At 35.3% G+C, this 13,347-nt stretch overlaps 2 protein-coding genes across 2 annotated transcripts; one reads left to right on the top strand and one right to left on the bottom strand.

Moving 5' to 3' along the window:
• LOC109223999 (auxin-responsive protein IAA26-like) lies at positions 664 to 4,608 on the top strand. The gene is made up of 6 exons (XM_019388531.1): positions 664 to 945; positions 1,058 to 1,456; positions 2,372 to 2,658; positions 3,263 to 3,410; positions 4,094 to 4,158; positions 4,263 to 4,608. The coding sequence occupies exons 2-6, from the start codon at positions 1,143 to 1,145 to the stop codon at positions 4,280 to 4,282; spliced, it is 834 nt and encodes a 277-aa protein (XP_019244076.1). The 5' UTR covers positions 664 to 945; positions 1,058 to 1,142; the 3' UTR covers positions 4,283 to 4,608.
• LOC109223998 (hexokinase-1) lies at positions 6,419 to 12,385 on the bottom strand. Its single transcript, XM_019388530.1, has 9 exons — positions 11,922 to 12,385; positions 10,650 to 10,800; positions 10,384 to 10,566; positions 9,249 to 9,323; positions 8,947 to 9,102; positions 8,760 to 8,858; positions 8,531 to 8,661; positions 7,925 to 8,006; positions 6,419 to 7,061 (listed from the first exon to the last, which is right to left on the bottom strand). Exons 1-9 carry the CDS (start codon positions 12,191 to 12,193, stop codon positions 6,717 to 6,719), a joined length of 1,494 nt encoding a protein of 497 aa, XP_019244075.1. The 5' UTR covers positions 12,194 to 12,385; the 3' UTR covers positions 6,419 to 6,716.

Genomic DNA, 13,347 nt, shown 5'->3' with positions numbered 1-13,347 from the left:
CGGTCACAGTTTTAAAAATAATCGAAATTTAGTTACTTTTCATGTAAAGATAAATTTGAACGTAAATACTGTTCAAAATATGAAAAATATTCTAGCATAATCTACTGAAGTTCCAGTATAATATATACTAGACTTCCAGCATAATATACTGGAGTTCCGGTATAATACTGAAGTTCCAGTATAATATACTGGTCCAGCATAAGATTGTGGAAGTTCATACACATGTGCTTCAATCTCCCGTATATTATACTGGTAGTTCATACATAGGTGTACCAATCTCCAGTATATTATGCTGGAACTTATCTCCAGTATATTATGCTGGAACTTTTCGTGTTGCAGTAAAATAGTGGCTATTATTCGATAATTTTATAAATACTGACTTTTTTTAATTACCAGTCCAAAAACTGGCTAGCCGGTGCTATTTAAATGTGTGTATGTGAGCATATATGAGAGAGGGAAAAGGTAAAAAAAAAGGGTGGTCAGCACAGCACGCTTTGCTTAATGAACCAAACAAAATACAACAAAAAAAGTTTTGGGGGGTTGTGGTTGCGTGAGTTTTGCTACAATTCCGTTTGCTGTTTTTAGGATTGGGTCCGTTCCTTTTAGTGTAGAGAATCTCCCCCCGCCCCCCCCCTATTCCCTATATACATAACTCTCCCTCTTATATTACTTGCTTCCTTTTATATACATCTTCTGCTATTCTCTCTCTCTATTAACTCTATTCTTCAGTCTTGAATACTCTCAAGATAAAACCCACTCTCACTCTCAGAAAATATATTAGTCATCACCAGATATAATAGCTCTTCATCCTTTTCTTGTCTTATTTTTCTTTGTCTTTGTGGGGTTCCTTGTATTAGATCATCTGGTTTCAGAGAACTTATACACAGTATTTTTCTCTATCAATATGTGGGTTTCTGTTACTTGAAGCTTTGGTTGAAACTCAAGGTATTTAGAACAACGATCTTCAACTTTCCATGACCTTTTGCCATGTTTTTAACCATAGTTTATTATTAAACGTAAATTTCTTGTAAACATGATGTTCTCTTCTTTTATGCAGGAAGTTACTTAGGTAGATATCAAACGGAGTTTGTTCTTGTATTTCATTATTATTGACGTTGAATATATATAAGAAAGTTAAAGAAATGGAAGGTTATTCAACAAACGAGGAGAAAAAGCTCGAGTTAAGGCTTGGTCCGCCAAACGGAGACTGGTCTAAAGAAAAGGATGAAACCCTTTTCCCTTTTGGTTACAATATCAGTACCAACAATGGAAGCCAAGTTAAACAGCAGAAGTTTTCTTCATTTCTTCAGCTTCAATCAACACCACAGAAACAGAGTGTGATGACACAGGAATCATTACAGACAGCTGGTTGTATTAAAACAGTAAATGATGCAGAAAAGAAGGCATTTTCACCAGCTACAAAAACAGGTCCTGTCCCCAACAGTGCTCAGAAAAGGTAACTCAGCTTTTTGCTCCCTTTATTTGTTTTTACTTTACTTTTTTTTTTTTGACAGAGGATATTCACTATTACACTCCATGTCAGGTGCTGTTGTGGTCCTATGCACAAAATGCTTTCATTTCACCTTGTAATATTTGTCTGTTCTAGTGTAATGTGATTTGCAGATCAGTACAATGTATTTTTTATTTATTTTCAGTTCATTAATTGCACCTACTTTTGAAAGTTGGTCTCTGCTTTTAATCTTCATCTTTTAAAAAAAGAAAGCAAATTTATAGTACTAACATTTATTTCGTTTAATTGTGTCAGTCAAACAACAAATAGTGCCTTATTTTCTCAGTGCCTAACCATTTTTATGATATGGTACAAAAATGTTGAATCATATTAGAGCCGTGTTTCTTTTTTGTTTGTTACATATCCTTTTCGTGCTATAACATAGTTCCGTGTACACAACTTTTGATTACCCGGAAATTTAGGCAATTCTTTCCTTATTTTAGAATAATATTTTGGATTTAAGTTATATGTTACATGTTATAGCATGTTATTAGTCACATGTTGTTATAGGTCAATTTAACGAACGATTTAGACATCTATACATGTTCGCATAGCACTAATTGTGCGCAATTCATTTTAATTTAACGGGTTATAGCAAGTTATCACTCGATTTATTTATTGTACTTTGATGGTTTCAAAAACTTATATAACGTACATAGAATTAAACTCTTCTTTTTCACACATCTCTAGCTTGTTGTGATGCTCTAATTTTCCCAATGTTTGCTTTCGGCGTTTATTTATATAAAATAATTTAAAGTTGGCTGGCCTTTATTATCCTAATTATTTACAAGTTCCAGATAATAGTAACAATTTTATTCTTGGAACTAACTGGTGTTACTTGTTTAATTCTTTAAAAAATAGGACTGCACCAGCACCAGCACCAGTGGTGGGTTGGCCTCCAATTCGTTCATTTAGGAAGAATATTGCAAGTAGCAGCAGCTCTTTGAAACCTGTGACTGAGTCACAAAATGTGGTCCCAAATAAGAGTGATGCCAACAAAAAACCAATGGAAATTTGTCAGAAAGGATTATTTGTTAAGATCAATATGGATGGTATTCCTATTGGAAGGAAAGTAGATCTCAAAGCTTATGACAGCTATGATAAACTCTCCTCTGCTGTTGATGAACTCTTTAGAGGCCTTCTTGCAGGTTAATAATTTATTACTATATTCTTTTTAGAGTTTAACTTATATATATCGAATCGACCGGTAAAAGTCAAAACTTATATAATCTTGAAAATGCGGAACCTGCTATAACATGTATTGACATATATTAAGTAAACTCTTTCAATTTTAGAATCTTTATTTTAAGAAGCGGGCTGAAGGGAGCCTTGGCGTAACTGGTAAAGTTGCATCCATGTGACCAGGAGGTCAAAGGTTCGAATCGTGTAAACAGCCTCTTGCAGAAATGCAGGGTAAGGCTGCGTACAATAAACCCTTGTTCCGGCCGTTCCCCTGGCCTTTGCCCCTGTTACGTAGCTCTAAGGGTTGTCAACTTACCACCCTTCATCGAAAAATTACGCTGTAGCTATAGGTAAAATATAGATTTTAATGGTATATAACGTATATTGAATATCCTTTATCAGAGATTTTACTTACTTATTTCAAGTTGGAATAGTCTAAATGCAATTCCTGGATTCGCCATTGTTTCACGCATAGCGAGAGTTTAGCGCGTCAGGTTGTCCTTTATTTTAAGAAGTGGGGTCTTGAACTGGAAATTCTAACTTTTATGTATTGGTGTTGTGTTAATGAAGCTCAAAGTGATCAATCTGGTGGTGGGAAAGAGAAGAAGGAAGAAGGAGAGAAAGCGATAAGAGGATTATTGGACGGAAGTGGCGAATATACGCTTGTTTATGAGGATAATGAAGGTGACAGAATGCTTGTTGGGGATGTTCCTTGGCAGTAAGCATCTTATTTCCCATCTTATAGATCTGATTCTCTTTTAATATTCTGTTGTTAGATCTTAATGCTAGTATAATTTATATGGATAACAATTAGCTGCACGTTTTTTCTGTCTGAAATCTTTGTATCTTTAGTGTAGAAGAATTCTTAGGCTCTTAATAGAAATGCATAGGACAATAATTGAGTATTTTTTAGTGTTAAAATGCATGTTTATGACATAGTGCACCAATAATGGAAACCCATTTCTGAATTCTGATATGGCATTTGGTTAGTGGTTATAATACTACAGCAACAACAATCCTTGCATAACTTCTTAAAGGATTTTTCAAACAATCGGCTCTTTTTCTCGCATTTTACTCTTGGCAACTCCTATCTTCGAAACAAGATGTTGTCTAATTAGACCACGAATTACAAATGTTTGGAAAAGTTCTATTGCTAAAGAGGCAATCCACATCGATGTAATGAAAGTGAAGGACCCACGATAATGACAGAATGTCATGAATAATCGACTCGTTTGCCAAGCAGACGACCCATTAAAATTTTATTAGTGAGGTCTGGGGAGGGTAGTGTATACGCATAACTTACCCCTACAGTACACAACTATTATTAATCTTCAAGATTGCTATTTATTCTTGTTGTTTTATCGGTTTGTTCTATAATATCAAATCTTGTGACATTTTCAGTATGTTTGTGTCTACTGTGAAAAGGCTGCGTGTGTTGAAAAGCTCAGACCTCTCCACTCTTACTCGTGAGTTTCAAATTGTGTTTGCCTATAATTAATTTGATTTGTTTATAAAATTATTGTGCTCCAAACTAAACATGGAAATTAAGATTGGTGGCTTTAATTTGCAGGTGGAAATAAGCAGAATTAGCTGACCTAATGATTTGATCTAACGCGCAATCTTGAGAATCACCGTATCTAAGAAGAGAATGACTTGTTTTGCATGGAATTGGAAAGTTTTTTATTTTTATTATTGAAGTAGTAGAAGCAAAAAGTTTTATGTAAATTATGAATATTTGCTGCTAATATTTGTGTTTGGAAGGCAAAAAATGAATATTGCTTTCTTTTTGTATCCATAGGATTAAGAGATGCGTGCTACCTCTAGTTAATTTCTGCAATTTTATAAAATTAAATGTAAACCGTTCGTTCTCTCCCTTGAGGATTAGCACTAAATTAGCAGCAAACTATTAACCTTGATTTGCCTAACTTGCAATTAACATCATAATTATGCTGGACATACATAGTTATATGTGTAAAATGATTAGGCTTTACTGGTCTCACTTGGTTGAAAATTATAATATTCCAGGATTAAGGGTAATATTAATTTTAGCTACTACTTTTAATTTAGTACGGAATACATTTAATTCTTAAATTTATATTGAAATAACCCACTCAAAGTAAGATGATGTAAGGTTTTGTCGTTGAGCTAAATCAGTGAATACTGGTGGGTAAATACGCGCACCACTGCTGCTGAAAATTCCCTTATTGACATTTTTACTGTAGCATGAGTCATCAGTGTCAGCTGGTGAAAATGCCGAATGCTTTCCTTCCCCACCTGTTCACGGGTTTTTATCCGCTTCCGAATAGCTGATCTCAACTTGTTTGGAGCTAGCCTTTACTAAAGACACGCGTAAATTTAGGATTTAAATTTAATAGTTCGACTTTTAAGATATTTAATATTGACTCATTGTACTGTTATAACTATGGGTTCAAATTTTATATATGCCGAGATTTTATTAGGTTTTTAAGTACAAATTTATATTTTGTATTGAAAGTTATAGGTAGTTGACTTCATCAAAAAAAAAAAAAAAGTTATAGGTAGTTGAACCCTTATTAGCTGAAATGCTACATCCTCCTCCCTGTCCTACCTACTATTCCCGTTCCTTGCTGCAAATATTGACAGATCTAATATACTCTCTCTATTCTGTTTCATATTACCTCTTTGGGTAATCAAGACAGTTTTCTGGCTATAAATTTTTCCAAATAATTTAACTATACAAGTTGTAATTTGTTGCTACTTACACGTAAACTTTTTACAATGAAAGAAATAATGTCCGAATTTACAAAAAAGTATTGGATGACCCCAACATTCTAAAGACAACAAAGTAGTGACCTTGGAGTGAAAAAAAGGGAATAATAACCTCAAAAATCAAGGTTTGAATTCAAGCCGAGGCAATATTGGGTGAATACTGCCCATTTGCCTCAACTCTTGGTGGGTACAATTACGTAGGAGTATACATGTAAGTTCACGAGTTGGAGATAAGCGGACTCGAACCGCTGACATCCGCCGCAGGGTAAACCACCGCCTCTCAGGTCCCCCGACTGATTCTACCATAGAGGCCAACGATAGACAATAACTCCCCCCCGAACACAGCTTACAACTTTCATCGTACTGTGCTCTCCAAAGAGCAACTCTTCTCAAAATCTCACTCAAAAGGTGCTGAGTTGGAATCCCATTCTAACTAAGAATGAGTCATTGCCCTTCTCCGACCCTGACTGCCCTCCTTGATAAAAATACATTACGATACACATTGAATCAGGGGCGGATCTATTGTCCCAATTAAGGGGCACGTGAATCCATGGTCTTACCGTCAAATTAGGTATTTCTTGGTTGAATATTGGGTTATTTGCCTTGAGGAACATGGATCAATTCCCACTCCATAGTTTTTTTTTATTGGTGCACCCATGTTCAACAAATTCTAAATCCGCCTCTGCATTGAATTATTGGAATGCGTGCAAGCCAGCCATCCCCAGCTTTATCAAAAAAGAAGATTTGGTAATTAAAATTCCATATGCTTTCAGTAAAGTATTGAAGTAAATTAAATTTTTATCAAAACGACCAATTAGTCTAAATTGGTTTGAGCCACAATTTTATTCTGTGTAACATCAATAAAGATTTTGCTTGCTTTTGCTGTCACTCCATTTGTTTCATTTGGAAAATCCCATAGCTATTACAGGCAGTTGAGAGCAAATAGTAAGAAAATTGCTGATGACTGGAAATGAAAAGGACAGAACGACCATTTTTAATCCATGGCAGGCTAAACAGGCATGCCTACTAATTTGATTTCAAAAGTAAATGAAAAAGAGATTAAAGAGAGAACCAACAGTGCTGAGAGCGACTAAAAAAGGTATGCCAGATGTGTAGGCATTTCTAGGAAAAATTTCCTAGAGATAAAAAGGTACTGGGAAAATTTATTAAATATACTTGATGGTATAATCCGGAGAAAAATTGAAGAAAATGCTCGAGAGCAAAATATAAAGAGTAAAAGGTGGTTTCCTCTAGCAAGAAAGGGATTTGATCACTGCTAAGACTTATCTTCAAGGTACATTGAGTTAGAGGCAGCAAGAAGAGCAGCACCAATGCCAGAACCATCATTGGAGTGCTCGAAAACAATGCTTGTCGCCAATTCATCTCCTAGCAATTCCTTCAAAGTGTTCTCTAAGCACGTCCTGTACTCTGTATAGTGCTCATACAATCCGCCATCCATGGCTACAACCGTCTTTTCTGGACCACCTTGCCTAGGTGTATCCCTTCCCATCTTCTTCAAGATGCCCAATACACCTGCAGCTGCAAGCCTTGCCCCTCGTGTTGCAACAATGTTGCACAGCTCAACGACTAATCTCCTTGTCTTCAAGGAGGTATTAGATATCTAAATGGCAGAATAAAGAAAAGTGTGAATTCATGTTTGGTGATATGAAAATATATGATCAAGTAAAAGTTATAGCAAAATTTAAAGCAGTCGTTGATGGAGAACAACTATCAATAAATCTCAAATCTCTTTTCCATATCCCAAGGAAAAGATCTGTTTGTCTTATTTCGTGGATAATTCTACGATATTATGGATGAATCAGGAAATATTATAACAATTCAAGAAAGCTATCTTAAACCTTCAAATGTTCTTCCTTTCCATCTTGCAAAAGAGCTTTTTTTCCCTTTATTTTTGTGCAGAGCTTAAAAGATAACCTATACAAAAGTATGTATCAAATATTTCTTTTCTGAATATACTAATTAAAATGGTGATTATTTTCTTCTGAAAGCTTTAAGTTGGGTGCTTTAAAAGTGAGTTTCACTTGTCTTCTGCAGTTATTGATTTTTTATGACAAAGCACTTTTGTCAGATAATTTTGTGTTACACATATATCATGTGTAATTTGGCGCTATCTTAGGGGTAGAACTCCTAGGTGATTACTGCAAACAAAAGTTTCCATTTGATTCATCACTATCTGATACTTCTTCAGTTTTTTTCTCACAGCAAAGAAAATCTATCCATCGTTCAAATCTTTCCAGCCTTTGTTTCAATGTGAGTGACAGGAAAAAGTGATATAGTTCTCGTGCAAGTTATTCGACAAGGCAAAATAACAGTGTATTCCATACCCCGTGAGCAATGAGGAAACTAATAAGTGCCAATTTGTTTTAAAGATCCCTATTTTTCCTAAACGGTTATATATAAAGACACTAATGAAAGATAACCTTTTTTTTATTTAGATAAGTGTTGAATAGCAATAATATCTACCTCTAAAATATCCTTCAGCTTGTCACCAACCACTCTCAGATCAGATGATGTGTCATGATGCATAGCAGACATATCAGGTGTCCTGCATATTGTTTTACGTTTTAATCACTGGAGCTGTATGAATGTGCACAAACAAACAAAACAGACGCTTTCAAGGATTCAAGGAAACTAGAAAGGCATGAGAAGCAAGTGAATTAGAAAGTAAAGTTAACTGAAGGATTTCTGAATCGATCTTAGCTCTGGCATATTTCACACTCCTTACTTACTAGTACCCAGACATGTTGTAGAGAGCAAGTGACATTGACTTGCAAGGCTTTTATCTAATTACCAGTTCAATGCATCAGTGGATTAGAGAGAGACGTGAAAAAGGATTTCCCAAGCTAGCTGAAAATATAGCCCTTGAGCTCTGTACAGCCTCTAGGGAACTTCGAAAAGCCAAGAAAGGAGTGATAAGCTCCTTAAGCATGAAGGAAATGAATACTACGAAACACAAGTCATGTTATAATTTACCGAGAGAACTAGTGAAGATCAGCTTTTTAGGTATTTAATAATACAATTTGCATTAGAGGATAATTAATCGACAATTCTGAAGCTACAAAGAAGTACCTCAATACAAATGGACTCTTGAGCTTTGGAGGGACCTCATCACCAAAAATGCCAGCTTCTTCGGCCACCCTGAGCAGAACTCTACGTAAAATTTCTCCCAAGTACATGCCAGAAGTCATCTTCTCAAATATCTGTTAGGGTGAACAGAAATATTCTTCAGATACATCTAATTAGTCGCAACATAAAGCAAGCTTACTATTACAAGTTATAGGAGCAGACAAACAATCACCTGATCACCAGGATTCAAACTATTAGTATCCAACGCATGATCATACTGTGTCAACGGAAGATGGGATGACCTAAAATTACCCCATTCCATGTTGATAACCTAGAAAGAAACACAGGATGCATTTAACAACTACTCCTGCTGCAGTATCAGAGAGAAAAGAAGATCAAGTCACTGAACACATCCTAACCATTTCACCAGATTTTGGCACAGGACCATGCCACTTTGGAATTGCCTGCACCCGTTCCACATAAGCTGCATTGGTCCCTGTACCTAAGATAACAGCAACAGCTACGTCGTTGTGTGTATATTTACCACCAGCCAACGTACCAACAGTATCATTCACCTTCCATTAAAACAGAAGTCAAAATCAATACTTTACAACTAAGCAGCACTAACGTGCTTTTCTGATAAGCAGTGCTATCAAAATCTTTTTTCCTCGCACACTATTTAAATGGAATAATATTCCTCCGTGGCACCATATAAACTCACCAGAGCTGAGACCCGCATATCAACGCCTTTTCTTTTCATAGCTTTTGTGAGTTCTCCAACAACATCTTGGCCAACCTATGTCCAAGCAATTACCATAAGCTTAGCTCTGCAGTTTGTTAAATCTAATAATTTTTCTCAGCGTATAGTTATCAGGTTTTATAATGGTTATTAATTTGAACATAAACTGCTGGCAACTTATATGATCATTCTACTCCTTTTGTATTGGAAACAATTGAGTACCATTCATCTGACATTAAGTTATATGCTGTTGTCTATAGCAGGAGTATGATATATCCAGTGGAAGCATATTTGATGCGGCACTTGTTGATTCTACCGACTAACCAAATGAGGGACTTAATCTTTGAATAAAGAATATATAGAACAAGAAAACTATACTCTCTCTTCCATTTAGTATTGTCAAAAGCAAAAATTGCAGAAAAGCACCAAGATCTGTTGGTATTTTATGCGCAAAGGGCATTTCAAGCGCCCGCTTTAGCAATTTGTGTGCGTGTGTATATCTATGTATTTATAGACACACGCACATACTTATACACACACAAAAGAAAAAATAACAATGAAAACAAAGGAAATGTTATGGAACTGGAATTTCCAGTTAAGTGAACATCAACTGAACAAAAAAAATATGGTTTTGAAGTTTCTGATTCAGATGGAAAGATGCAATCTTAAGTTTCTCATTCAAATTTAGTGACTAGCTTTTTCATACTACATTCAATAGTGCTTCCATTGAAGCTGTCTAAGCAAGGCGAGCGCCAAACTTTCATTGCACCCAGTTTCAGCTCTCATCCGTGCCTTTAATAACACTGCTTCCATAAATGGGTGATGAAATCTTAAAATTTCTAGTATCAAAGTTTTCTTTCAGGCCAATCATATCTTAGCGTCTAAACCTAACACATAATTTGAAAAGTAAATCAGTAGGGAAAACCATTTTTTTTAAATCTTTCTTCAGAACTAGTAGAAATACTGAAACCAAATTGGAAAGAACACAACCAAGCTGGCAGACAGTGGATGGCTAGAACTAAGCGTGGGACGAATCACTAAAGGTTAATATGGATATATTGACTCTAAAAGGAACTGTGATAAACAGGAAATGCAAAGTAGTGAGGGCGATGCATACCGCATCATCAATGGAGAAGCCCTTTGTCCACCTCATAATAGTTCCAGAGTTGATTGAAGTCTGCATTACTGGGAATGAGAAGGTGAAACCCAGTTCTCTCTGCTTACCAGGAGGTTTCTGAAATTTCTCCTCTTCCTCAGCGACAAATTTTGCAAGTTCTGCCGCAATATAATCAAAAAGTGCCTGAAATCATGTCAACTATAAGAGCTCAAAATGTAGTTAAACAATATAGCGGGCAACAAAATCTCAACAGGACGAGTACTTACTTCTGAAGTCCCAACCATCAAATTTGGAGGAATTGATGCCTCCGCAAATTCTTGATGAACAATACCACCATCTTTTCCACCAAGTTGCACTCGCAATACTCGAAAATTTGTTCCACCAAGATCCAACGCATAAAAGACGCCGGCTTCATCACTAAATTTAAAAAAATCTGATGAAACAAACTTCTTAACCAAAAAAATAGTATTGATAAAACAAACATTTAGCATATCCTCGATTTATCAAGTGTTATACCAGTCACTATATAGAACATGTTAAACCACTTGAAGAAGTATTATGCACAGCACAACTTGGCTGTATACTTTGGCTACTATTTCAAAAGAATACTAAAACAGTCATTAATGAGAGAGATGATAGCTGCAAAAACACACATCACAAGTCACAACCATTGAAAAGAAATTTACTTGACCTCATATTGCACATTGCAATGATAATGCCCATTGCCCTGTATGTCAAATTCAACTAAGGGATATGTCCAGGGAATTTGAGGAGTAATTATATACTGGAGATAAATTCAGTTAAATCATGTTAACGGCTTCTAATAAAAATGCTCAATGTGCCAGCTTACATCTCTCTCAACAACATATTACATCAACGAATAGCTTAATAAACCACAGAGAACATGTAAAGCCGAATAAAACAAGAAAATAAAAGTATCCTAGAATTCCATAATGCAACTTCAAGTAAAAATGATATCTATATACTCCATCGTACTTATCATATAATACAGAACAAACAATAAGAAAAACTGAATCTTGCACCAAGGGTGTGGCGTAGTAGTCAATGAAGTGGGAGGAGAACCATTAAGTCTCATATTCAAATCTCATTTCTTCCCATCTGCTTAAGAATTAGTGGACAAAGTTACCAGTACCTATGCCGGTGGATGGTAGCAGGTACCCAGGTGTGCACCAGCTGACCGGATTACCACCACCATAAATAAAAAGACTGAATCTTTAATACATTTCACACCCTCCTCATCATATCCCGATTAAGTAGAGATTACGAATATAATCCTACAACTTAATCTGGGATCATGCTAGAGCAAAACGCTATGAAACAGTACATTTGACAATTAGGTTCAACACAGGATAGTCAAATCTATATGGTCACCAAATCTATAAAAGCTGAAAGAATCTAAGCTTCAATTAAAAAAAAATCAGATTTCAACTCAAAGAGCAAAAAGGAAAAAAATTCCAACCAATGAATTAATGCCAGCAATCATTAACGACAAATAATCACCGGTAATCTAATCATACCCGGTGGGGAGATTATCGACGTAGGTGATAAGCATCTTGAGCTTGCTACCACCTTCGGAGGCAAGTCCAGCGTGCATCTCGACGGTCATAGCATCAGCGACTTGCTTGAGCTTAGCATCAGGGGTCCCACACTTTTCCTCAAATTCACGAAGAATAGCCATAGCACGTGCCCATTTGCTAGATTTGCGCGTACGGTGGGTCACTATTAATGCCGCCACAGCACATACCGTTGCGGCGCCAACCACGGCGGCTCTCACCGTCGCTTTCTTCATCCTTTCTTTTTGTCACGGCGGAGGAATTGGAGGTTGGCTAAATGTTGGTCCACCGAAACAAATGAAAAAAAAATATACAAAAAGGAACAAAAAGACTGGGGATTTTTGTGCTTTTAAGGACAGTAATAAATTACAGGGGTGTTTGTTATGAATGAGATCGGATCATACAACCTTTGGGGGGTGGGTGGGGGGTAGGACTTCAGTAATTGAACGAGAAAAGGGGGGAATTTATTAGTGGATGAGATGAATTTTATTACTCTATTTATTAGCAAGATTTTGTTAATCTACCTTTGAGATTTTTTTTTTTTTTTTTTTTTTTTTTTTTTTTTTTTTTTTTTTTTTACCTTTGAGAGTTCACACTAAATAAATAGATCAATTTTTTTTAATAGATAACATCGCGGGAAGTCATTTCTGATGGAAAATAAATTTCTTGATATATATTTTTTGATGTTTGTTTTATGAATGGTAATTAATAGAAAAACATCATATATGTTATTGGCAAATTGGATAATAGTTGAAGTAAGTGTTAATTAAAAGTAAACTCCCACTCGCATGGGATAAATAGTTCATTGAAAACATTTTTTGATAGCCAACTTTTTCATTAAAAAAAGCTACTTTTCTGAAAATGACAAGAGTCTTATTAAAAATACTCTAAATGATTATGACGTTATTGATGATGTAGTACTTCCTCCTATCCATTTGCATATTAAGGAATTCAACTTTTAGATCATATTAACCCTTCATTTGTTCATTAAAAATATAACAAATACTCCTAGGTACTTTATTTCAATGACAGCTTAGAAAAAAATAAATTAATTCTTTCTTGATATATGAAAAAAATTAAATATCATTGATCGTAAAAGAAAAGACCAAAAAATCAATTAAAGTATAATGAATGGAGTAATTATTAAGTAGCATTTATGTTTTTTGATTAGGATTTAAGATGCATTTAGACTCCAACACGGATCTAGTTAAGCCAGAATCATCCGAAATCAAAAGAAGTAAAAGCAGCTAGCCTTTTTCAAAACAAACTCTTCACACTTACTATTATTTGCTCATATATAGGTGGAGAACAACATATTAACATATTTGAACCAATATATACCTCAAGATTTTATTTTACCAAGATTTTATATTTGTCTGATATCGACGTA

This window comes from Nicotiana attenuata, chromosome 3, assembly GCF_001879085.1.
Source record: "Nicotiana attenuata strain UT chromosome 3, NIATTr2, whole genome shotgun sequence".
Taxonomy (NCBI): Eukaryota; Viridiplantae; Streptophyta; class Magnoliopsida; order Solanales; family Solanaceae; genus Nicotiana; species Nicotiana attenuata.
Note: the sequence above shows the minus strand (reverse complement) of the source record. Positions and strands in the feature narration are given on the sequence as shown.

What these genes read in the sequence shown, in the direction of transcription:
- LOC109223999 (XM_019388531.1), top strand. Translation starts at nt 1,143, where the DNA reads ATGGAAGGTTATTCAACAAACGAGGAGAAAAAGCTCGAGTTAAGGCTT. An exon ending in GTTGGGGATGTTCCTTGGCA is followed by an intron (nt 3,411 to 4,093) that starts GTAAGCATCTTA and finishes TGACATTTTCAG; the next exon opens with TATGTTTGTGTCTACTGTGA. An exon ending in AGACCTCTCCACTCTTACTC is followed by an intron (nt 4,159 to 4,262) that starts GTGAGTTTCAAA and finishes TTTAATTTGCAG; the next exon opens with GTGGAAATAAGCAGAATTAG.
- LOC109223998 (XM_019388530.1), bottom strand. Translation starts at nt 12,193, where the DNA reads ATGAAGAAAGCGACGGTGAGAGCCGCCGTGGTTGGCGCCGCAACGGTA. An exon ending in GTCGATAATCTCCCCACCGG is followed by an intron (nt 10,801 to 11,921) that starts GTATGATTAGAT and finishes TTTTAAATTTAG; the next exon opens with TGATGAAGCCGGCGTCTTTT. An exon ending in AGCTGAAGGATATTTTAGAG is followed by an intron (nt 7,062 to 7,924) that starts GTAGATATTATT and finishes TCTGCCATTTAG; the next exon opens with ATATCTAATACCTCCTTGAA.